Source organism: Chelmon rostratus, chromosome 12, assembly GCF_017976325.1.
Source record: "Chelmon rostratus isolate fCheRos1 chromosome 12, fCheRos1.pri, whole genome shotgun sequence".
Classification (NCBI taxonomy): Eukaryota; Metazoa; Chordata; class Actinopteri; order Chaetodontiformes; family Chaetodontidae; genus Chelmon; species Chelmon rostratus.
Window position 1 is genome coordinate 20,962,043 of NC_055669.1, and position 25,337 is coordinate 20,987,379.

At 41.8% G+C, this 25,337-nt stretch overlaps 1 protein-coding gene across 3 annotated transcripts in view; it reads right to left on the minus strand.

The window, feature by feature from the left end:
• The window catches only part of LOC121614438 (guanine nucleotide-binding protein G(olf) subunit alpha), a 44,158-nt gene that overhangs the window by 9,876 nt on the left and 8,945 nt on the right, over nt 1-25,337 (minus strand). Inside the window, exons 1-5 of one of the 3 annotated variants that reach the window (XM_041948303.1) lie at nt 22,866-23,619; nt 22,526-22,598; nt 21,693-21,747; nt 21,402-21,521; nt 14,111-14,208 (exon numbers count right to left, since the gene is read on the minus strand). In XM_041948303.1, the coding sequence (XP_041804237.1) occupies nt 14,111-14,208; nt 21,402-21,521; nt 21,693-21,747; nt 22,526-22,598; nt 22,866-23,004 (485 nt within the window). In that variant the 5' untranslated portion in view covers nt 23,005-23,619. Of the gene's footprint in view, nt 1-14,110; nt 14,209-21,401; nt 21,522-21,692; nt 21,748-22,525; nt 22,599-22,865; nt 23,620-25,337 lie in introns of those variants that run through there. The other 2 variants (XM_041948304.1, XM_041948302.1) reach the window with 2 other exon arrangements.

A 25,337-nucleotide genomic window follows, 5' to 3' on the forward strand; every position in this document is an offset into this window, starting at 1 on the left:
GTTTGGGCGCAGTTTTTAGTGACTGCGGCTGTTCTGATCGAGTGCTACGAACAGACAAGCTGGTTTCAGGTCCGGGGAAGTCTGCGGTTTGTGTCGATTTCCTCCCAGAACTGTACTCTACTGGCATCAGAGTGTGTGATCACAGTCACATGTGATGGGCATTTTGTCAAATTTGTGGATTTGAGGGATAACGGGCAGGCAGTTTTTCCGGTTTGTTCTTGGTATGTGAGCAGCGAATATATGGCAAATTCTGATTTATCGTTTGTTGTGAATTTTGTTGCAAGGTTTGTGTTTTGTCTTTTTCCACTTAAAAGTCTTTTCAAAACTATCAAACCACATTAATCCAGCAGCAATTACTCATTTAGCGCTTCATCCTTACACGCTGCCTCCCCCTTCACCATCCCATAAAAAGGCCTTGTACTATTCCATGAACTTGTTCTTAATTGGCAGGTTGAAAAAACAAAACCTCCACTATGATGTTGTCTATTACAGTCCGTCTCTTTCTGTCTGCAGGGCTGGGTTGTCTCTGTATTTAGCCAAAACACATTGTACTCGTCCTGCGGGCCAGTTTGTGTTGCTATGTATAGGCTGTGTTGTGGACAGTATCACTTGACTTGGCCTGGTCTTTCTGTGTTGTTGGCCTAATCTTTCCATAAAACACAGACACACACACAGCCAGAACCTCGCTCACACACCGATATGTTGAGGGACAGTAGATGCAGGGGGGCCTCAGGCCTCAGCCCCCACGTGGTCCAGGTCACATGTTGCTGCCCATTGAGCAGAAAAGGGGGGTAGAGAGAAGATGGTGGTGGTAGTGGAGAGGCGGAGACATTAAAAGGTTTCATACCGGGGCTTGGGGACATGGGTCACCCAGCTCCACGGGGGCTTCTCCCTGAACCGGAGCACTGGTACAAGCTCTCGTACCATTAGGTCGCTTTCGGAGAGCCACAACAAACAAATAAACAAACAGGCTTACATACAACTAAAGCGACGAACAGAATAAAGAGGCCAACTGGCAAAGAAGTGAACCAAACGGCAACAATTTCATTTAAACATTCAAATTTAAGCCAAAACAAAACGTCCGTATCAGGATCACACATCCAAAACACAGCGCACGTTGTGAACATGTGCAAAAGAACAAAGGCAAGGAGGAGTTGCAACAATGCTGGAATAAAAACTGGAAAAAAGTCCCCTCCGAGCAAGCTTCACATCAGCTAACAGCACCCAGCCTCATGTGCTCATTTGATAATTGGGTTGACTTTTTACAAATAGTGGACCATCTTTAATTAGCAGTGCAGAGGATCCGATCAATAGTTTCCATATTTTGAGCCGCTCAGGCCAGCATAATGGACTTTCACTTTAGTCTCCAACCGACTGGTGACAGCACTTTAAAACTCACTGCTGGACGCGGGAGCAGTACCACCACACTGTCTCTAGAGCAGAAAAGCCTTATTTCAATGTTTTTCTTCTGGCCTATACATATATATTTTTGACAAACAAATGATCTCTGGAAAGTTTAAAAAACAGAAACATGACAGTAACAGAGACGACTGCTCATTGCTGAACACGACGCTAAATAAACAGATTCTAAACAAACAGGATCATTATTTTGGATCTAGGCCTGCAACTAAAATTTACTTTCATTATCGACCCTTTTCCTATAAAATGTCTGAAAACTATTTTCAAAAAGCACAATATAATTTCCCAGAAACCAAGGTGACGTGTGATGATGTGTTTACAGTGCGATACAGAACAGTGATAAATAGCAAATCCTCACACTGGACAAGCTGGAAATAGAGAGAATTTTGTGTTTTTGCTTGAAATACGACTGAAATTATCAAATTAGCCGCAGATTTATTTTTTGTTGATCAATTTACTGATTAAATTACCAATAATTTTAACACTACTTGATCATTCCTGTCAGACTGTGATCTAATATTTCAACTTGAGAACTTTTACTTCACGCTTCATCGGTCAAAACACAACCAGCAGCGTATCCAAACCAGCTGCAGTACGCAGACTGTCAGCATGTGTGCAGCAGGACAAAGTGAAGGTGGAGCTGTGCAGGATCCTGGTCACCTGGTGGAAAGATCTGAGCCCAGGGTTCAACTCATCCATCCAAACAGGAACAATGTGCAGTTTGGGAGATGGATCTGAAACTAGACAAATCCATCAACGGCTCAGTGGGTACTTCCTAAATATAGGAGCAAGAACGGAGACACTCCTGAAAGTCGAACCGAATCTTGTGTAAACAAAAGTGCCTGCTTTATCTCAAGGCCGCCAATTCGCCGTCCAGGGCCGCATCAAGTCATGGTTTTGAAAGGTGTTGTATAAAAATGTAAAATACATTGTAATGCCCTTTTGTCTCTGCTCAATGTCTACGTGAACCATTATATTACCTCTGCTAAAAATAGATTCAGCCCCCAGACTCAAGCTACATCGGGAACGCAGGGACTCTGTCAGGCCTGAACCGTGTCCCATGTGGAGCTCCCAACTACAGTTCTTACAGTGAAATTGACTTATGGGTTTCTCTAAATAATATTGAGGCCCTACATTGACAGGCTATCTGTCAGCTACTGCATTAGTCTGCGCCAAAAATAGAAAACCAAGTAAAAATAGTCTAATCAACACTATTGAGCAGGTTTCAATCCTCCCTCCTGTAAACAACCACAGCCTCCATGTCAAATTAGTTGTTCCGCTTGGAAGTCAACCGGTGACCCAGTGAAAATGAGCTTTTCCTCTTTTCCCCTAAATAAAAGTCAATAACCAATGACTAATATTAGACAGGGGAGTCTACAGCATCAGTGCAGATTGCATAAGCCTGAACAGAGTTGTGCTGGCTGGAAGGAAATCAATTTTCCATAAAAAGGTAAGTTAATATCCTTTTTGATTCTAATTTTAATAGTCTAAATATGCACATTCTATGGATGAACACTAGGCCTGTGTGCTGTTTGTGTAGTTCACACACTGGCCTCCGGGTGGCATCCCTTCGCTCCTGCTGCACACATCCTCTCTTCCACACTGACCCTGCCTGCTTTTAGCAGCTGGGTTCCCATGGAAACCCCAGTCGGTCCATACCACTCCTCTCTCTTTCTCTCTCTCTCTCTCAGCCAGGCCAAACTTGTATCCTTCCATTCCCAGACTCTCCCATACATCAACACAAAGCAGAACCGTGCTCCGTGCAAGCTTACAACATTGTACGTGTGTCACTGTGTGTGTGTGTGTGTGTGTGTGTGTGTGTGTCTTTGGTGGGAGGGCACAGCAAATTTAGGCATATGAAGACAGATTATTTTAGAGTGCCACCGTCTCAAGCACACAACCAAAAATAAGTCACATTTTCAGTAAAGGGGAGGAATGCAATGTGTAGCCTGTAGTATGTGAAGACACACAAAGTAACTGAGTTCTGTCACAACCTGAAGTAGACGCACAGGGTGATATGAGTTGAGGGTTGAAACATGGGGATAATTGATAAGGATGTTACGAGCATGGAGCAGTCAACAGGAGTCCCATGACACAAACACACACGCACAGACACACAGACACACAGACACACATACACAAAATTTATGCACACAGGAATACAACAAATTACCAAGGTAGCTTCTTCTGTCATTTGGGTTATAGCAGCAGATCAGGGGAAATGGATTTGGAGTGATTAGTGGGATATCTGTACAGAGTAATGAGCGTAGAGTGTCATCACAGCAGGGTCAGCGGAGCAGATTATTCTAGCGGTTCCTTGTTAAAAAACAAACAAGTATGAAGATGTGTGAAACCTAATGTTAAATACATCACAAGTCTTCTATCTTGGTTGTAGTTGATGCTCCTTTCAGCTCAAAATCAACTCATGTCTACTTGCTGAATATATTAGCCTAGAGGTGGCAAACCAAACACTCTGTCTAGTGATACTGGTGGTATGAGTTCCTTGTGTTAGCAAAATGCTGGTCGAATCCAACAAAAGCACAATTAGCATTGACGCCTTGTAAGAGATAAAATAAGATAACATAAGGCTAATGCCATTAAATTCACTAACTGACTCACTAACCTTTTTTGACCATGACAGCCGTATGTTGAAAGTTGAAACTCAAAAAAAAGGGGCTCCATTATTGTTTTCATTATGACAATTACTTTTTCATGTGGTCTGTAAAATCGTGAAAAATGCCCATGTCAATTTACTAACACCCAAGGACATCGAACGAGTTTTGTCTGACCAACACTCAAAAACCCAAATATATTCAGTCTACAGTCACATACAACGACAAAAGCGCCAAATCCTCACAGCAAGCAGATGGAACAACGGAAAGTCTGCATTTTTTCTAAACAAATAATTGATAAATTGACTTGTTTTAGCTCAATTTTCTGACGTCTATGTTCCAGCAGACAAAGACAAATTAGCAGCTACCATTAACAAAGGAACATGTACGTACATCACGCCTTTGTTTAACTAGTAGCAGTTGTAAAAAACAAACAAAAAAAAAAAACAGGTGTGGACTAGAGTTAAATTTCTAAATAAACATTGCTTCAGAGTACAGTGTCACGCTGAAGAACCACAACTGCATATGAGGAACCGGATGTTCCCCTAATATAACATTTTCTTTTGTCAGGACGCTTCAAGATGGGGCCCTTATCTATTTAGTCAGTACGGAGGAGAAGCTCCAGAGTCTCAGGTTAAGAATACATGCAACAATAAATCACCCCACCAAACTGCTGAACCATGGCTTGTGCTGGAGCCAAATGTTTACTTAAGCTAGCCTCCGAGCTACCTCCTTCAGCCTGGCCTGATGAAACAGCCGACAGCTCAAACTGTCTAGGCAAACAAACTGCTGTGACAGAAAAATATAAAAGGTTTCTAAAAATAGCTTTGTGACCACATTCCACGGGAGGTGAAAGTTGAGGGCTGTTTGACTGGTGGCGGAGGTGGAGGGAGGCCTTGTGCCTGGGTGTGGCTTGACACTGCTAACCACTAGCTGCACTGCTAACCAGGCCTACAGGCTACACAACCTGAGCTACAGTACACTACCAGGCTAAACTCTGAGCAGGCGCTGAAAGCCCCATGTGACACAGAACATGCTAATGTCAGTGCTAAACACACGTGGTCATGTGCTTTTTGATGGATTTTGCATGGCTCCAAGTCTGTTGCCGCTCACTCTGATAGGCCGGCTTGGCAGCAACAGGGAGACAGTGTGGGGCTGGGAGCCCCTGTCATGATTAGACGGCAAAATGTCTCCTCGCGTGTCAAACCCTGCTTTGATCAATTCAGCTCCCCCCTCTCTGTCTCTAGCAGTGGCAGAAATGGTTGAACATTGTGTGTGTGTGTGTGTGTGTGTGTGTAATACGGGGAGACAGAGCGAGCAGGAAAGCATATGGGTGCATTCATACACTCGTGATGATTTGTTTTATGTCAGGGCATTAAGAGAAGAGAAGGTATGGCCAGGCAGTGCGTACTCACACACACACACACACACGCGCACACGCACACACACGCACACACACGCAAAACCAACACAGAGGCGTTTTGTGTCTCACCTTCTGCTACTGACCTTCCCTTTGTTTACAGCGCATTGCCGGGATACTCCCTTTGATTCGGCTGCGCACACGTGACCCTCCGCCAGTTTCTGCTCTGCAGTACTGCTGCTAAAAATAGCCTCAGCTTGCCCTGGCTCCACAGCTAGTTTACATAAGCTCTAAGGGGGGTGGGGGGTGGGAGGGGGGTGGAAGGGGTGGGGGGAGAAAAGGGAGCGACAGAGAGGGGAGAGAGAGGAGGGGGAGCCTCAGTGAAGAGAGAGAAAGGGAGAGAGGAGGAGGAGGAGGAGGCGGGGGTCTATGGACGACCATTCCACAATCTCTGAGCAGGGAACCTGCAGCGCCACTGCTGTCCTCCAACAGTCTGTGCCTTTACACTCCTGGTCAACAGCAGGGTGTGTACGTGTGTGTGTGAGCGGGAGAGAAAGGTATGTGTGTGTGTGTGTGTGTGTGTGTGTACTGTATGTGTGTGTGCGTAGTCGGCACACAGGAACAGACTCGCAGATATCCGCCATTCACCAGCCTCGCTCTGTGTCTCTGTCTGTCCTTTAAAATGGACGCACATTTTAACCCAAAAATAAAAATCTATTTATAGATCCAATTCCCCTTCTTTAAGTGGAACATAAATTCCAGCTTTTCTCTGCAACACTGTTCGTAGTTAACATCAGAGAGACAAAACTAGCAATTAGCAACAGCCTAAAAACAATCTAAGCGTGACACAGTTTTGGTAATTTGAAATTTTATGCAGAAACTGACATGAAAGTTACTCAACATGTTCACAGGGAGAAAAAAAAGCAATTGTGGTGATTTATAGATTTAGATTTTAGATGGACTATTCAAAATGTGTGTCTTTTTTTCATGGAGCAGTGCTTGCTTTCAAATGTGATCCAACTCATTGACTAAACTAAATACAGGCTGTCGGAGCCTCTGGTCTCTAGAAACAAAATAAAAAACACACTGGCGGTGTAGCTAATCTTGTGACATGTAGCATGCTATGCTGGGCAGCTTTAGGCCCTCTTAACTGTTTCCAAATGTCCAGGCAGGCTGAAAGCTTTCTCAAGCCGACATCCACGACTCTAAACCTTCACAGTACTTTAAAGGACTTATCTAATGGTGAGACAAGCATCTGACAGTAACGGTAACACTACATCTCTGGCCTTACTGTTAAACCGGAAGATATCACATGTTAAATGCTTCACACACTTTTTGGAAAAGGCTTCATATAGGAAACAACGTGTGCTCTCATGTATTCTGCGACATCCTCTCTGCTGTCACTTTTGGCCTCAAGAGAGGACTGAAGAGAGGGAGAGAGAGACAGAGAGAGAGACAGAGAGAGAGAGAGAGAGTCCCACAGGGGGCTCTAACAACCTTAAGGACAGTGGTTTGTGTAGATGGAGTCCCACTGAGCTTCCAGTAGATCAGATTCTACAGTTCAGATCAAAACCACTCCTTCCTTTTCCTCGGAAATCACGCACACACATGCACACGCACACACACACACACACACACAAACACACACACACACTTCCATAGTGCCCCCTTTGATTATTTCTCAGTCAGCTGACAGCAGGGTCATCTGATTTTAGCAAGCGACACAAAGGTTTTTGTTAATCTGGATTAAGGCCTTTTACGATCCCTTTTTTTATGAAGAATTTATTTACAATTGTGTAGTTCAAATCATTATTTGAGTTGTGCTCTTGTAAACATTTGAGTTAGCATCACTGATTCTCTTAAAAGGTTAAAAGCCTGGACACAGAATTTACTTGAAAGAGATGAAGCGATCTAACAAACTGAACTGAAAACCAGTTGGGCTATTTTTGAGAGTTTGTTTACTGCGAGTGGCTGAAGAAGCTGACAATTAAAACAAAAGAGCATACCAAAAAATAGATGTAAACATGAATAGTTTAAAATGCATTCAGCACTTCTCCAACTAAAACGGGTGCGGTTTCACAGCTTTGAGGGTTGTTTCAGAAATCAGGATACATTTTTACTGGCCTTGCTAGTTATGTGTTTTGATTTTGTCCTTTACAGCAGTGTTTGACTTTTTCAGAGCAAGCTAGTTGTGCTGCTATATCGTCCATCAAACTTTTTGAGGACTCAAGTCTGTGATACTCAATCCAAAATCACAGCAAACAGATTCGGAATAGTTTTTGTTCTTGTAGCTACTAAAAAGCTCATATTTCTAAATTTCCTCCTCTTCTCCATTTCGCTTGTCCATGAAGTTAGCATTGTTGACCCTACCAACCCTGAAACACTCTCAGCTTCATGCTTTTTAGAAGCATAAGTTCAAACAGTGACTTCAGATTTCTTTGTCAAACAATCTGAGCTACAAGGAATTAGTTCAGACTCCGTTCAGACACATAAGAAGAACCCGGACCGTGTCACAGTCGGCCTCATCCCTTATACTGTGTACATGAAATCAGCTAAAACACTGAGAAATGAAGCAACTCATTGGTGACAGAAAAAAGCAGCATTGACATGCATCCGGTGTATAAATATCGCTCTCTCGGGCTCTTCCGTGAACAGAAGAGGCTCCTTATTGAGGAGAGCCACTGTTTGCGAAGCGTAGCCCCTCTGTTTCTGTAGGCCCTTCAGGGGCCGGGGCTGGCTGACAATGCCGGCCATTCTTAGCACTTTACTGCCTCAGATGACTGTGTCAGTGGCCCCCAGGCTGGTGACAGAGTCCCGTGACCAGCACTACATCCCAGCTCCAACCCCAGCCCCAGCCCAGACCAAGAACCAGACCCAGCCTTAGATATTTCTCTCCACGATCCCATCTCCGGGACCCTGGAACTGCTGGAGATCTGTCCAGTGCCAGCTGCACCTCTCCATCCTGGACCAACTGCAACACATCACATCCTGACCTGTGATGATCCTTGCAGATTTAAACATTTGAGTTTTGTTAGGCAAAAAAAAACACAGCAATCTTTTTAAGTTGAAATGTTTACAAGTCCTGTTTACAACTTATTAAACCCTGAGAACAACCAATGAAAGATTTTACAAGTTTTGGAAATATTACTTTAATTTATTACATAAAAACATATAACTCTAATTTGTCAGATAATGGAGATAAAGGCCTTCTCCTGGCAGGAGGGATAAGACAGGCTGCTCAAAGTACATTCTGTATTTTAGAGCAGCAAATATTGTTGATTAATTGATAAACATAGGAGTAATTGCTATAACTATTCTGATAATTGATTAATTGGTTCAGTCCATTTTTAAACTGTAAACACTGGTTCTGAACTCGGATCAGCTTCTCAGAAATGAAGATTTGCTGCTTTTCTCTGTTTTTATATCACTGTAAATTGAATATCTTTAGGTTTTGGACTGTTGGTCAGACAAACCACTCACATATAAACATGTGAACTTGCACTCTAAAAATCTGTGATGAACATTTTTCACTATTTTTTTTACACAATTATATTCACCAAATGATTAATCTATTAATTAAGAAAATAATCAGCAGATTAATCAATAATAATAATAAAGATCATTAGATGCAGTCCGACTGTACTCCACAGTGGTTTTAGCATGATTGTGACAGTGTCCAAACAATAAAACCTAATATTAAATTGACTGTACTTAACATCAGATATCCAGAAAGTACAGATTAACGAGAGTTTTTATGCCCTCCATATATTTCAGGCCAGGCAGTAGTCAGGACATCTTGTTGTGACTAGCATCATTTAAAGTGTGTGACGATGACATCCATTTTCCAATCCACCCTCAATAGGCCACATTTTTCCTCAGTATCTGATCTTTGCCGCTTCTATTTAATCCTTATTAGGGTCAACACCGATGGTGCCAACCAGTGTGAAATGTCTCTGGATGGCTACAGGACAGAACAATCTGACATTTGTCTCAGTGAGAAAGTTGATTCAGGGCCAATTCTCATCTTCCTGTATGTTTTGAATATATGTCCGTGTGTACTGGTGTTTGTGTGCGTGTGGCATGATTACCATAAACTCACCATAAAAGATGGGTTTGTGGGGATTAATAACTGTAGAGAGATGATCATTTGGACTGAAAAAACATTGAGGTTCAAGAGTATGAGTAACATTTACAGTGGGTAAGGCAAGCAGGGCTGCAACTACAATTATTTCTATTATCAATCAATATACCACTTATTTTCTTCATTAACTGATTAATTGTTTGGTATATCATGTACCACAAACTAGTGAAAAATGTTCAACACAGTAAAGCCCAAGGTGAAGTCGTCAAATTGTTCTTTTTGTCTTGTCAATGGTTTAAATCCTACAGATAATCAGCGAACCATCGCATATGACAAAGAAATGCGTCAAATCCTCACAACTGAGAAGCTGAAACTAGGACATGTTTGGCATTTCTGTTTCAGAATGACTTGGACAAATAATGTAAGTAGTGCTACATAGCAGCAGGTAACATTTTGTGACAATAAGTTGAAAAACTGTTTCATCTTGTTTGCAGGACTTTGCAAAAGATCTGGCAAAAATGTTCAAAATCTCGTCATTCCTATCATTATATAGCAGCGTGTCCCTGTGGATTAACAGCTGTTAAATTCATTCTAGACACATGAAGCTTGCAGATTAAAATGTACTCTGTATCTCTTATTTCATACAGCCGGACACTGAAAGCATATTGGTTAACTACACTGACCACAATGCATTGTGCCTTAGACAAAAAGCATGGTGTGCCTTAAATAGGCAGTGATCTTTGGACTCAAACTAATGAAAAGGAGGCTACAGTTGTTTTGTAGGTAGCATCTAAAGCAAACTCGAGCTGCATCAGGCATAAACTGCAGCTGTTTCATGGCCTCATATGTTCAGTTACACTCCCAGACTAAAGCTCCATCCAGGGCTGCTCTCCTGTGGTCCGGTACCTGCTGCTGCAGTCTGGCTTCCCAGCCACTGAGCACACCGACACAGGGAGAGCTCCATGTCAACCCAGACAGCATCTATCACAGTCATCCACACCAGTAAGAAATACCTTAGTATGTAACTTGTGTCATATTTAGTGGGGGACTGCAACAACCGCTCACCACCAAAAAAAAAAAAAAAAAAAAGACAGGAGGCCTGGGAGTTTAGATTGCGTGTGAAAAAGTGTTTGATTTTGCCGTTGACACATCCAAGGCATTGCAATGGAACCAGCCCGCCGCAGCTGAAAATAGCTCATAATCAATCAACTGGCAGACACATATCTGTGCTCTTAAAACGTATAAATGTGCAATGCAGAGGGCAGATCAATGGGTGACAGGATTCCAAAAGCATCGATATGGACATGCTCTTTGGCATAACAAGTGCTCGCCATCGGCCCATACTTATTTCCTGTGCCTTTGTCCAATGGGCTGCCCAGCGTTAGGCCTGCTGGAAAAAATATCTGCCAGTGGAGCAAGGTCTATGAAGGACAACACAGATGAAATGGCAGAGGTAACTAATTTGCCTTCACAAAATCTAAATATGACATGAAGCTACAGTATATCTAACCAAATCTTCTCCTGCTGTGATGTTGTTTGGTGGTTTTATGACAATATATGTATTGTGTTTGACTGTTAGCATGTAAGGCTGCCGCCTGCAAATCTGTTCCTCCCACAAGCAGTTACATGTAGGCCAACTTCCTCTTTAATTTACTCTCTGAGCGACTGAAAGCACTCTTATCACATTTGTGATCCAGGGCATAGCCTTCAACACAAACATAAGTCTATGGATGCTCAGTACAAGAACACGAGAGAGCAGGTGTGGAGGACAAAATAAAAGATGAAATGAAAGCTTCCTGGACTGATTGTAGGATTGTGCGAATGGCTTGGGTCAGTGCTAGCTCAAAAGCAGCTGGCACTGAGAAAAAGGGAACAAAACAACATAACAGACATTCGCCAAACTATTTAACATGTGTTCAAATACAGCAAGAGTCCAAAGCTACGACCTCTGCTCCCTTACTTTCAACCCAGTTGGCTGCTGAAGCCGTCTAGCACTGTTTCCCTTCTTCCAGGATAGTCGCTGACAACAGTTTACAGTGTAGTTTAGTGGTCATAATAACAATAGGTAGGTGTGTGTGCGTGTGTGTGTCGCCCTTACACACACACAGGTCTACTGCCATGTAGAACAGAGTATCTATGAATGCCCTCCATCCACATAGTTCATACAGAGGTTAAAACTGAGAGAGGAAGTAAGTGAGAGGCCACGCAGTCTGACGAATTCCAGACATCAATCGAACACACTGACAATAGAGGCGTATTGTGATGTTTCTACTCAACACTGAGATTTCGAAATGATCTCCCCATGTGGAAACTGCTCCAAATCTCCATGGTAGATATTGAGATGTTTAGGCTTTTCTATCACTGAAAACGGACGATTTCTTATGTTTCAAGATTTTGAATTCTTATGTTATTTTCTGGTAAATTCACAGCACAATCACACACGCCTAAATCACATCTAAAGACAAAGGAAAGTACTTGAGGAACAAAACATAATAGCTATCATACAAATGAACTGCCACTCAAGTCGGAAAAACTCAGAACTTCTGACATGTGACGTAAGAGCCACCACACTAGGACTGCAGGATTATTAACTAACATGACACTAAAATGCTTTACACACATCAGTAAAATAAATTTGTTGGCTTCCTGATGATTTATTGGTCAAACATACTGCTCACAAGGCGTTAACCAATCAGGAGCAGCAATGCAATAGCGAGAGAGGTGGTGATAGGCGGACAGAAAGAAGGGCAGGAGAGAGAAGCAATCAAATGCAGAAAAAATGAATGACATTGAAGAGTAGGAGGTTGGAAACAGGTAGGACAACTGGGACTTAAAATAAACAATTCAACATCAGTCGTTTGGCAGTATTTGTGGCTTTAGAAGAGTAGATGTATCGTAACTTCCATGCATAAAAACTACTGGCTACTGACAATGTAAGTACAGAAAGTATAGGGACCAAGTTCAAAACCAATACATTCTACTGTAACACCAGGAAAAGTCACATATAAAACAGTACCACTCAAGCTAAATACTGTATGCTTTTCACTGTCTTCATTTCACTCAGTTAATGTTTACTCGTGTCACAGAACAGCTGTATTTTCAGCGATTCACCTCGTTGCAAGCCTTAGTGATTTCACTTATTACAATATAGAATTTTCCTTCTGATTTCAACATTCACAAGACCGCTGCATTTACAGAGTTCAGAAAGAAGATTTGAAATGTTTACGATACCACAATGATATGTGGTATCACTTTGTTACTGGAATATTGACTACGACAAACACAAGATGCTTTTTTAGATATTGTGCAGTCGTACTGCACACAGACACAGACTGACTCAGAGCAGCAAAGACAAACACAGGCCTTGGACTGTAACAGCTCCACCTTACAGATTCATGTGACTCTCCAACCATCACCTGACTATCTCTCTCCTTTCTATGGAAGCTGCTTTCAGGCAGGGTACCAGGGAAGACTTGACCCGAAGTCAAATTTATAGATATGTATTCAGGAAAGGAGTACAGAGACTGTTTGTCTACATGCTATAAAGTCCATAAAACATCTCAACACAACACCCATGTAATGCGGGCTCACTGTTCGCTGACAACAAGACAATATCCCCTTTGACCGAACCCTGAGAGATAAAGGGAGTCAACTTTTGGGATGAAAAGAGACAACTTTCAGCGGGCTCCTCTTTTGAGTCTGTACCATGTACATGTCCTCATATTTACATGTGAATCCAGAGGTGAGTAAGAGGGGAAGCAGGAGGAGAGCACTGTAATCAGTGAGTCACTTTGCATATCCAAACTTCCTTTTACAGGCAAGAGAAGGGCCCTCCCTACACTGTGTACAACCCGCACCCTAAGGTGGCCCAAGATACTGTAGGAGCCATCCACACAATCTGGGGCACCGTGCAGAGAGGCACAGGCTTCTGTGCCTTGCCACACTGAAGTTATCAGTATTTCCTAACTGCAGTATCTGGAGTACAATTGTATTAGGAAAAACTCCATGCAGATGGTAGCCCAAATCAAATCATGACCCACATAGCTTTTGTCCAGCCGTGGAGACACTGAAATTTAGTCTATTACACTCCATAGGTAGGTTGTTGCTGTCACCAACACTGAAATGAGAAATCCCACCTTTAACTGAAGCATTATTACATTTTGGATTTTGCATGTGCAAACAGACAAATATTAGTCAATACAACACTAATGAATTCAACAGCTGGGCATTTTAATGCAAGCCACACCAGCTTTTGCGTATTGCCATGGTGAAATGTCAAACACACTGTCATGAGGAGATATATGTATAATTTTCCAAAGGACGAATACAACTGTTGCTTGCCTTGCCACACCCAGGGTAAACACATGTCAGCCATATCCATATATGACATGACACCAGCACACACTGCAGAGCTTTCACGACAAACACGACACAAGGAGAACAAACAAGGCAGGGATGTGACAACAGTTTACAGGCTGTAAAAAACAAAACAGCTTACTTCTTTTGTTCTCACTATATTATCGCTGCACGAATAACTGATTACATAAGGTAGGTAGTTTCGAACAATCTTCTGTAAACCTGCAAGTGTTCAAAGCTCATGCAAATGGTTCCAGAAAATGTCTTAATGTTTGAACTCACTATTGTGCACAGTCGATGAGCTGGTACTCGTTGGACCTCTCAAAGCATGCCTTCACTCCTTCGTCGTCCCACAGCTTCTTTGCGTGATCAAAGAACTCCTGAGGAAAAGAAAGACAAAGATGAAGAAGCAGATGACAACAATATCGGACATCAAAAGTACTTAACAAACCTGGAGTATAATGTCAAGACGGGAAGTTCAGGGGCCTGCATACTGCATAGAGCAAACCCGACTCAGTTACTTTGCGAACAGCCTCCTTTGTGAGCCCTCATCTTTATAGTCCATATTTAATGATGCAAGGAAAGATTCATCAAAGTATGACAGGATCTTGTCTGAATGTTAAAATAATGCCCACTTAGATGCCAGTATCTATGTCACCTTTTTGTATACATACTGTATAAAACATAGGTAAGTATGCCATGTGTTCAGTAACTTACAACTAAGTAGCCTTTTACTATGACTAAAACTTAAAAACATGCTCTGCAAACATTTGGAAATCTGAACGTGTACTTGTGTACTTGAACTCCTGCTGCCATGACAACAGGACAGCTAAAAAAATGGAATGGAAAATTGCATTGCCCATTTTGTATATACAAAGAAAACTAATTTGACATATACGCAATTTCTCATCTACACTTACAGTTACATGCAATACATATAGCGCAGGCACACATCTGCACCGCACAACCACTGTTTTCTACCGTTGGTCACAGAGCTGTGTAGCCGGAGTAGCTGCCTTGCTCACAGGTACTTCAAAAGAGAGTGGTTACAATATCATACTCAGCAAGTATTCGTGCTGCATTTTACTTAAAAGCATTGTTCAATATTTTGGGAAATATGCTTATTTGCTTTCTTTATGGGACTTTCATGTCTGTACACAATATATACTACATAATATATATAGGCAATACATGTGGTGCTAGAGTAGGGATGTGTTAAGCCTAGTTTAGCATACAGACTGGGAGGGGGTAAGAGCTAGCCTGCTCTATACCTTAAAAAAAAAAAAAAAAACGACGATCAACATGTGCTGTAACTATTTCCTGGAGAACAACAGCCAAGCACAGTGACCGTGGGCAACGTCCCAGAGTCCTGTCGTCAAAATGAGTTTGACAGGTTTGGTACTTGGTCAGGGACCTATCCTGAAACCTGTGCTCAGAGACCCCATCTAGCAGCCCGCGTTATAGCCACTGATGTTGCACAAACATGCTGATGGATATATAAACTGCTGCTCAATGGTGATGAAGTGTCCCTTTCCCCAAGTCACATTTATAGCAGAAGTAGAATTAAAAGTACAAAGCAAGTAAAAAGCAGCACTTATACAGCAGGCTACAGTAACTCAGTTACAAATGGTCATATGAATGCTGTTCAACGTGTTGGCCACTATTTCTTCATTTTAACACCTTCTCATACATTCCCCTTCTAAGGAAAAGAGGGTCACAACAAACTTGATGTATTATCCTTCTCATAATGCCATAGCAGAATAATTGCAGGCCACTCAGTAAAAAGTATTTGAATGCAGCACTGCAACAGGAAACTGTGAAAGCGAATTTTACATTTCCAAAAAAAGTACAAGAAATCGCTTTTCTGTACTGTATACAATAACGTGACTTCTTGCGATTAGTTAGTTAGAGGGAGGTTTCTTATTCACTTCCTTGATACAGGTTATACAAGGGTTCCCGAATTTGAACTCACGGCTTTCTGGTCAGAAGCGCTCTTCTCTAAACTGTAAGATAAAGCAACAAAAGCTGCTACACTCAGATGCCGTAATGTGACTGTGATCAAATCCAGATTACACTATAGACAATCAGAAATGGTTAATTGCACCTCATTAAATATACAAATATAACCAGCAGTCCTGCTGTGCAAAATCCAGCCACAGGTATGACGCTGTAAATGACTACACAAAGTTTCATCAGGAGCATTGTGAAGGAAAACTCATTTTATCAATGACTTTGAGACATTTCCCAGGACTCTCTGTACGCCCTAAACAAAACGATTGGGCTAACATCCCTCGTCGCCTCCTGTGCACATGTCTTTCAGATGGGCTCCTCCTCTAGCCTGGAACTACCACATGACTCTCTGCACTCAGCACTGGCTCTGCTCTCTAACTGGGGAGAGGGTGAAAGTAGCCCCAAACCAGAGAGAGAGGGAGAAGGAGCCTGATAAATGATCACATGCTTCGGGAGATCTCCTCTCGGCAGATCCGGTGACTAAGTTCAATATGGAGGAAATCCACTGATCCAGTCCACAGAAATCTCAGGGAGATGAATTAACATTTGATTACTTATTTTGTTACAGATGAAAATACAGTTTAGGTGCAAGTTAGGAATAACCTAAACACCGATCATGTTGGCTGTGTTGAAGCGCAGTCCGCATATCAACACATGATAACAAAGTGTGATATATTAATTTTCTAATTCTACAACCATGGTTCAGTTTGTCTGCAATGTAGCATTTACCTGCTACACCAAACACTTGATGAATAAAGAAAATGGGGCCATATTTGCTTTCTTGCCCGTTATTTGCTTCGACTTCTGTAACACTGAAACTTTAACACACACCTCAACTAAGATTCAACAGCGCCGATTAGATTCTTCTGCTATTAGTTCTGCAGGTATTTTACGGCAGCAGACATCGAGGGGCTTGAAAACTCAAAGAAGGGGCCGACAAAGCTAGCAAGCACTGGGACTGGATGGAGGGAGGACGAGGGGTGGAGGGTGGTAGGGGCAGAGCGCGGGAGGGTTGGGGGGGCAGAGTATGGTCCTCAGGGCTCTTTTCCACAGAGGCGTGTGACACTGGGCCTTTGAATAAATGCAGTGTGTGCTGCAGTGCCCTACAGAGGAACTGATAACACAGAAAGAGACCAGGAGGGAATTTGCTTTAAGCTTTTTTAACTCTTTCCTGTGCTTTTCCCAGTCTACTTCCATCACCAGCCAAGAGATGCCGTTTCTCTGGAACCTGTGCTAGGACCGATTCTCAGTTCAGCCTTAGTTTCGGTGTTAATCAAGTTGGGTGTGTGATGTAATATTTCACTTGAATCATATAGGTCAGGCCGACACAGAGAACAAAATGGCCTAAATCTGATTCAACTTAGCAAAACAAAGTTGGGGAGCAAATGGCTTGCATCTTCCGTCACAAGGGGACACTGAATTCCTTTGGGTAACGTTTGGAAGAGACCTTGGGCCTTAGAGCAAAATGCACAGCAACAGCCACTAACCTCAAATCCCTCCATACATAGACAGCCAGACAACCAGCTGGCTCCTCAGTAAACCATCATCACCACATTTATTGGATTTGAATAGAATATCTGTGTTAGATAACAGTCGCCCAGCACAGAGAGACCTGACTTTCATGGGTTACCTCAGTTAAAGAGTACAGACAAATTTAGCTAAAAAAGAGAGCAAAAGCAATGAGAGAGGGAGCGACTGTTCGAGACTGTTCATCTTTCATAACACGGTTCCAAAAACGGAGCAGTCCTCCGTGCCACCCTTTGCCCCACATCACGAATCCTCAAGTAATCAATTAGAGGGAAAACAAACTTCTAGGACTGAAGCTGTTAATCACGAGGAAACCACCGAGAAGCTAACAACGAGGGAATGCTATAGAGGTGGTACCCTTCAGTGCTGCGGCGAAGAACAAAAGCAGGACACTTTCCTTCAGTGAAAATCATAGCTGTTGAACGGCCTGCAATTGGACATCAGACAACATTAAAATAAAGTTACACACTCACTGACAGTGGCTGATGTGCACACGTTTAGCCACGGTGTAAGATGTAAACCATTCATCAGTACAGTAACTCTGCACCCAAACACAAAAATAGATCACTTAGCCAACAATGGGTGTGGCTGGATATGATGTGAAGCTCACCTTCCACAATAGACTGCAATTCATATCCCGAAGAAAAAAAACCCAAAACCTGAGAACAAACTTAATCCTTGAGTTTTTGTTGAGTGTGTATATAAATAACATTATTAGGTCTCAAATGCTACTCAATGGTTACAGTGTTTTTGCATCAAATGGACAGGATTACATGTCGGCTTTAACATGTCTGATAGAGAGAAAGCTACGTGGTGCAAAAACAAGGGCTGGGGCTCATTTGAATTTGCTCCACTTCAGTCGACAGACACTGACGGGTGGCTAGCATAGCTACCACAGTGGCATTTGTTTCCATTTGCATAGCCGACCGTTTGTATCTGTGCTTTCTTTTCCATGGACCTACTGTTATCCCACGCTATTATGGGGAAAGAATTGACAAAAAAGAATGCTTTGATGATAAAGAGTACAGCAAAACTAAGCCTGTTGATTTTAATGTACAACAAGGGGAAACTGGTGTCTTATAAAAGTTTCCAGTCATGACTGTGCACATAAAGAAAAATCCACCCCAAATCTACTCTGTAAAAAAAAACTACTGCAAGTGGACCTTGCACTTTCAGACCTATTTTGTTGCTTGCAGGTATATATTTCATATTCGTGATCTATCCGTACTGTAACCTGGCAAACATAGATCATGTGACTTACATAAAGGTATCTGATACAGGCAACAGCATACACCATAATGTTTTTAACGATCTAAAACATCAACAGTAAATGACATTACATGAGGCCAACATACAAAAACCATACAGGAAGAAATCCCTAATTTAATCATTTAGAGGAGACACCAACTTCTCCACCAGCAGTACTTTCAAAAGACCATGACGCAATGCGGCCATAGCTCTGTTGCTTGTCGCCTTCCTATTTGACTAACCAGACACAGCACACCACAACATTGTTCTCTCTCAGGCCCCCTTTTTTTCTCGACTGGAAAAACCTAACTACACTATCGCGTCAAATTACAATGCCCGAGAAAGTTATAGAATGTGATAAAGGAGGTAGAGAATGCAATGTTTATGCAGCAGAGACAGAAAAGTTTGTCTAAGATTTTAACCAATAATGTGCCCGAATGAAAGAAAGCTTCATCTACCTGAGGAGCGTGCGAAGAACTTTACTTTTCTCTCAATAAAGTACAGAGATGCTTTGATTAAATCGGTTTCAAAAAATGTTCTTAGCAGAAAAAGATTAAAATGAGTTGGGAGTTTGTTTGTTTTTGTTTTTTTAAGAGCGGCAACCAATAAAAGCGGGCTTAATGACTCACCTCCATCGTCACCACTGTGCAGTAAAGCATTTTAGTCATTGAATGGTGTGCTAAGACTGTCGTATGTTCTCAGTAAGGTACATCATATGACAAAGTCATTTTTATTTTGATTATACCATGACAACTAGAGCCAAAGCAATTTTTTTAGTAATTGATGAGTGGATTGCAAGAAAACTATTTTGATAATCGATGAATCCCTTGAGCAATTTTTCAAGCAGTAGCATGAATTCGACTGGAGTCGATGTTACTGTAAATTGAATATTTTGAATTCTCGACTATCAGATAGTTAGAAACAACCAGACATCTTATGACATCACCTTGGGCTCTGGGAGTCTGTGATGGAAGTTTCTCGCAATTTTCAATCATGTCATCGACAAAACAATTAAACCAAAAAAACAATTGGCAGATTGAATGATAATAAAAATAACGTTTAGTCGCAGCCCTGGTAAAACATGTGCGTAATTGTACAACTAAAGCTATAACCAGCATTCTCTCCACCTATACACATAAAGCAAGTCATTTAGGTAAATGTAGGAGGTCAAAAATTGTCTATTTATTCTTCCTGCCCACAGCAGTTACTTATCACAAAATAAGTACTTGAATTGACTGAAGTGCTCTGAATATCATATTTATCAAGAGAAGGTTTCCTTTTAAGATTAGACTGGGACAGATTCACTGTGACATCATCTCTCCAGAAGTTTCCAGGTAAAACATACTTCCATATTTCACAACGGCGCCAACAGGTGAAAGCCACAGGTTACTGATTGGCAGTGTTCCTGCGCTGCTGTATTGGATATCATGCCTGGTGGCACTAAGTGACAATGCAGTGGTGACACTGACGGCACAAGTGAAGCCTGAGACTGATGACAAGCACAGACGCTCCAAACAGAGCCATGTTGTTCCCTTTGGCCTGGCTGGGCCTGGGAACTCAACGCCGGCTCTCCCCATGGCCCCGGCCCTCACACAACACAGCATCACAGCAGCACAGACTACTTCTGCCCTGTTAACACTCTCACTATGGGCCCTGTCGGGAAATTAACACCCAAATCCTTTTACTGGAGATTATGTGATGAAGATGTTAAATAAAGTTGCTGAGAGCAAAACTGGGAAACATCATGCAAAGATGTAAGGCAGGAATGCAAAAACTATTCCACTTCCACTAAAGTGATTGTATGGATAAGACCTGAGAGCAATTGCATGAACCCTCCCAAAAAAAGGAAAGAAAACAGCTGGATTTTGACGCCTTGTTGGAAAAGTCATATGCCACATTGTGGCTGAGAGCTAAAACACACGGGGCTAAGAGATAAAACACACTAAAACAACTTGATATATCAGCTCATAATTTCACCTCTTAAAACAAGAATCTGTATAATCGAACAAAAAAACTGTTCAAACTTAAATAGATAGTACCTCTGATCACTATCAACTCCAATACAACCCACAGCAAAAGGGCTGATCAATACAGCAAAAGGAGATTAACCCTGTACTTGATTCATACGTAAAAGCATACTAATACTTTGATTTGGTCCCCACAAAAGCCCAAAGTGCATAAACAAAAACTAAAATATTCAAACCTCCTGTATTAATTTGGCATTACTGTTTTGAGGTGCAGCACAGCCGGTGTCAAACAAGGAACACTTTAAAAATTATGTAAAACATTATCTACATTTCCAACACATGACCTCGCACTATTGAATGGCTGATCACACAATGAAAAGAATCCCATGTCCAGCGTTCATTCAAATCCACATACAGTGCATCTGCTCTGGCTACGAAGGGGAAGCAAACCTTTAACAAGCACTTGAATCAACTAACTGTTGATTTCAGACAAGTTAGCTGACATTTGCATTCATAATTTCATATCTCCCAGGGGAAAAACAAGGCCCTTGGCTTTGGTTTGTTAAAAAGACTCCACCACGTCATGAAAACAACTAAATTAAAGAAGAAAGGCAACATTAAGTCTGTTATAGCAAAATTATTTCTGACACCCCTGAGCTATATCAGCAAGATCTGCATTGTCGGCCATAGGGCTCATAAATCATCACATACCATAAACACACATGCACATTAAAGACACAAAAAGCACATATGTAGCTTACAAATCCAGCCCATCACGCACTCTCACATCAGCACACACACAAACTTTATGAATGTCTTACCTGTGAATAGTCAAAGTCAGAGAGAGGTGCTATGCTTTTGATGTATTCGATTCTGAATTGGTCCTCTGGGTTGGCTAGCGGGACTGGGGGTATTAAAGTGCTCATCGCAGACACTATAGTCTGCAAAGCAGAAGTTGTGGGAGAAAAAAAAAAAACAAGCATTAAGCAGGATGAATAGAGGAAAAAAATCCGTAAGCCTGTATAATAATCAGTAAAATGGGATTGCAGTGGGATTCAGTGCAACAACAGAGACATTGAGCACATTTGGGAAGCGATACAGATGACACTCACCACTATGGCATCCTTCACGTTTTTCCGAATATCCTGGATTTTCTGTTTCTTTTCTCTGCATGGGGACAGGACATATATGTGAGGCAGCGGTAACGAAAACATCAACCACAGCAGACCACAAAAGATTTATCATCAAAGTGCTTATGAGTGAGACAGGGGTTACAGCCAGGTTAGACTGTATTGTAATACAATTATACATCCAGCACAGGTGTTAGCTGGGGGTGTGTATCAGTGGAGGACAGGTGAGGGTGAATTGAGGTTTAGCAACATGTGAAAGTAGAGGGATATGATGTGCTGAAGTCAAGATTTTTTCCTCATTTTTTTGGTCTTGCCTCCTACCACTTAAAATCCAACTTTAAATACTTTGAATTCATCCACGCAGGTGATTTCCATACAGTTACAGGACCCTGACATGTACTAGGCCTGTTCAAAATAGACCACTGGTGAGATCAATGCCATGCAAGGCCTTGCAGCAAAACAAATCATCAATAGGCCTGTGTCGATCACAACCTTTCACCCTCTCACATGAAACAGGAAACGGTGAATTATTTGGCATCTGTGTGACACTGAGATCCTCACATATGTATGATAACTGTACGTGTAGACCAAAAAGGAGGAAAAAAGGGAGAGGAGAGGAGGGAGGGGGATATTAGCTGCTTTGCATGGGATACTGGGCCCAACAGGCGCTGCAGTGCCTGGGGAAAATCCATTCACAGGCTATATTCTGGCCTCGACAGTGCTATTCATTGGGAGGGAAGCCGTAAAAATAAGCACGAATATAATGTTTGAGGCGTTAATGTGGACATTTAATAAGCGTATTGAACAGAACTCACTCCGCGTTGAAGCCGTTGACGTGTAGGATCCTCATCTGCTTCACAATGGTGCTTTTTCCGGACTCTCCCGCACCTTCGAAAACAGACCCCCCCAAAAAACACACACAAAAACATCACCAAATGAGCACGAACAGGGGGCGTCCAGCTTTGCGTTAAAACCATACACGTTTTTGGAAACGGAGCCAGTTTAATTGCAGGCTCCGGAGCTTCGCTTCCATCAATATCCACCCCCATGACATATTATTGCAAGCGCTGTCAAACGGGGCTACGTGTTCGGTAAACGAAAGGGATTACGGTTAGCTTACATTTCAGATAGCCGTCACATAAAAATCAGCCTTACCCAGTAATAAGAGCCTGTGTGTGGCTTTATACGCTTGTCTTTCCTTTTGCAACTGTTTTTCTATCTTTTTATTAGCCTCTCGTTGTGCCTTTTCGTCGATGCGTTGATCTTCAGTCTTGCTGTTGCCCAAACAACCCATCTTCCGTCGCCCTAACCCTTCCTTGTGGAATCGTAAAAAAATATATATATAAAATAACGCCCGGGATGATGTCGTGGTTTAAAATGACACAGGAATGAGTCTACTGTAAAAATAAAAAAAGAGGAAAAATCTCTGCGAGGCTTCTCCGTCGGAGGGAGGAATATGTTCCCCGTTACAATTCCGCTTTAGCCGCAGCCGACCGTCATCCAAACCGTTTGTTAGTTTACAAAACCAACGAAGAAAAACGACTCGGTCAAACACGGAAATATCAAAAATACATATAAATAAGGAGAGAGAGAGAGGGTTTTCAATTTCTGGGAATCCAGTCAACTGTTCCTATCGCGTCTCCAACCCCTCTCTTCTCTCAGTGTTTTTTTTTTTCTATCTGAATTTCTATCAGTATTTCTGTCTCTTTAACTCAGCACTGCCTCTCTCTGTGGCACCAGGAAGTAGCCGTGGACCGTGGAGGTGGAAAACAAACCTGCGTTAAACTGTAACGTTAACAACCCCGCACTCAGAGAGCATTTTAGAGCTTGTGTGGCAAAGCGAGAGGAGCCATTCCCGATTTAGTCCGTCGCTATCCTGCTATCAAACTAATCGGCAAAGGGGTGGAAACCCGGACGCCTCTCTGCTGGTTCACAGAGGGGCTGGGTCTCGTCTTCTTCTTCTTGGCTTCCAGTCTGTGAGGTGGACCTGACCCAAACTGGCAACCCGTTTGCAGCGTCTCTCTCTCTCTCTCTCTCTGTGTGTGTGTGTGTGTGTGTGTGTGTGCGCACTCGGCTTCACCTATCTCTGCTGTTCATACACTACCGGTCTGGGGGCCATCATGGTCGTCCTCCAGAGACTGAGGACTACTAGGACGTGGTCCACCACGTACTCAGTTCCTCTATTGAAGTAAAAGTAGCAATGCCACAATTTTAAAATACTCTGTGGCTTTTTTGTAAGTAAAAGTGCAGCGATGAACTTACAGGATCAAAAGTATAAGTGCTCATTGTACAAAATATCCCTTTTCAGAGGTTTATGCTGTATTATTATACATATTATATTATTTACTTGTTGTTGCATTGCCATTAAGCTGCATTTTCATCCATAACAATGCTTCATATTTGTAAGATGATTGGCTGAAATGTTAGCAGTAGAAGTATAAAGTAGCATGTAATAGAATTACTGAAGTAAAGTACAAGTACCATAACAATGTACTTAAGTAAAGTGCTTGAGTAAATGCAATTCAGACAGGAACAACATGACACAACAGTAATTTCTAATGTACAGTAAAGGCATGTAACTAAGTACACATGCTCAATTACTTCACTCAGTTAAGTACAATTTTGAGGTACTGGTACTACCATTTCATTCTACTTTATCCTTGCACTCCACAGCAGTTCAGAGAATATTGTAGTTTTTACTTGATTACATTAATCTAACAGCTGAAAAATATTTTACACACAAAGCATACACTGAGTTTATACAATATGATGCATTGTTAAAGATTAAGTTGAAATTAACTCTACCTTGACAAATCACTACAGTGAAATGCTGCTTACTTGATAATGTATCAGCAATTTTATTGAATTATGAGCACTTTTAATTTAGATACTTTAAGAACATTTTGCTAATAAGATGTACTTTTACTTATTATCAATGCAGAACTTTTACTGGTAATGAAGTGCTTTTATAGAGCAGTATTTCTATGTTTACTTAAGTCAAGGACCTGAATACATATTCCACCACTGAGTAAAACTAGTAATACTACTTGTGCCCCATGTCACAACTGCAATTTCATTTCATTTTACACTAGTTTATACTTGCTGATAACATGAGTGCTTTACCTTGAGAAAAAAAATCTATACTTGACTTTCATGTGTAATGCAGTGTTTTTACATTGTTTTATTGCAACTTTTACTCGAGTAAAGGAAATGACTACTTCTTTCCCACTGCAGCACAGACAACAAATTAGCAAAAATCTGCTCAAACAGGGTCTTTCACCTAATGCGTGTCTATTTTAGGCTCCTTTGACAACCATTAAACTATCCTATAGACCAGTGATTCCCAACCTGGGGGTCGAGACCTCTGCTAAAAGCTTGTGAAATATCACTACTACTTTCTTTTTTCAGGCTTTCTTCTAATCTTTTGACTTTTTAGTGTGAATTCAGGATCATTTAACCTCTTCAAGACCCTAAAAATTGTTCAGAATAAACAAACCAAGAAAGAAGAAAAATATATTGTATCGACAGTTGCTCATAACTTGTAGACATGTACGCAAAGTGACAAGTGGCGTAACATAGACATAGTTTGTGGGGGGTTACGAGCCAAAAAGTTTGGGAACCATTGCT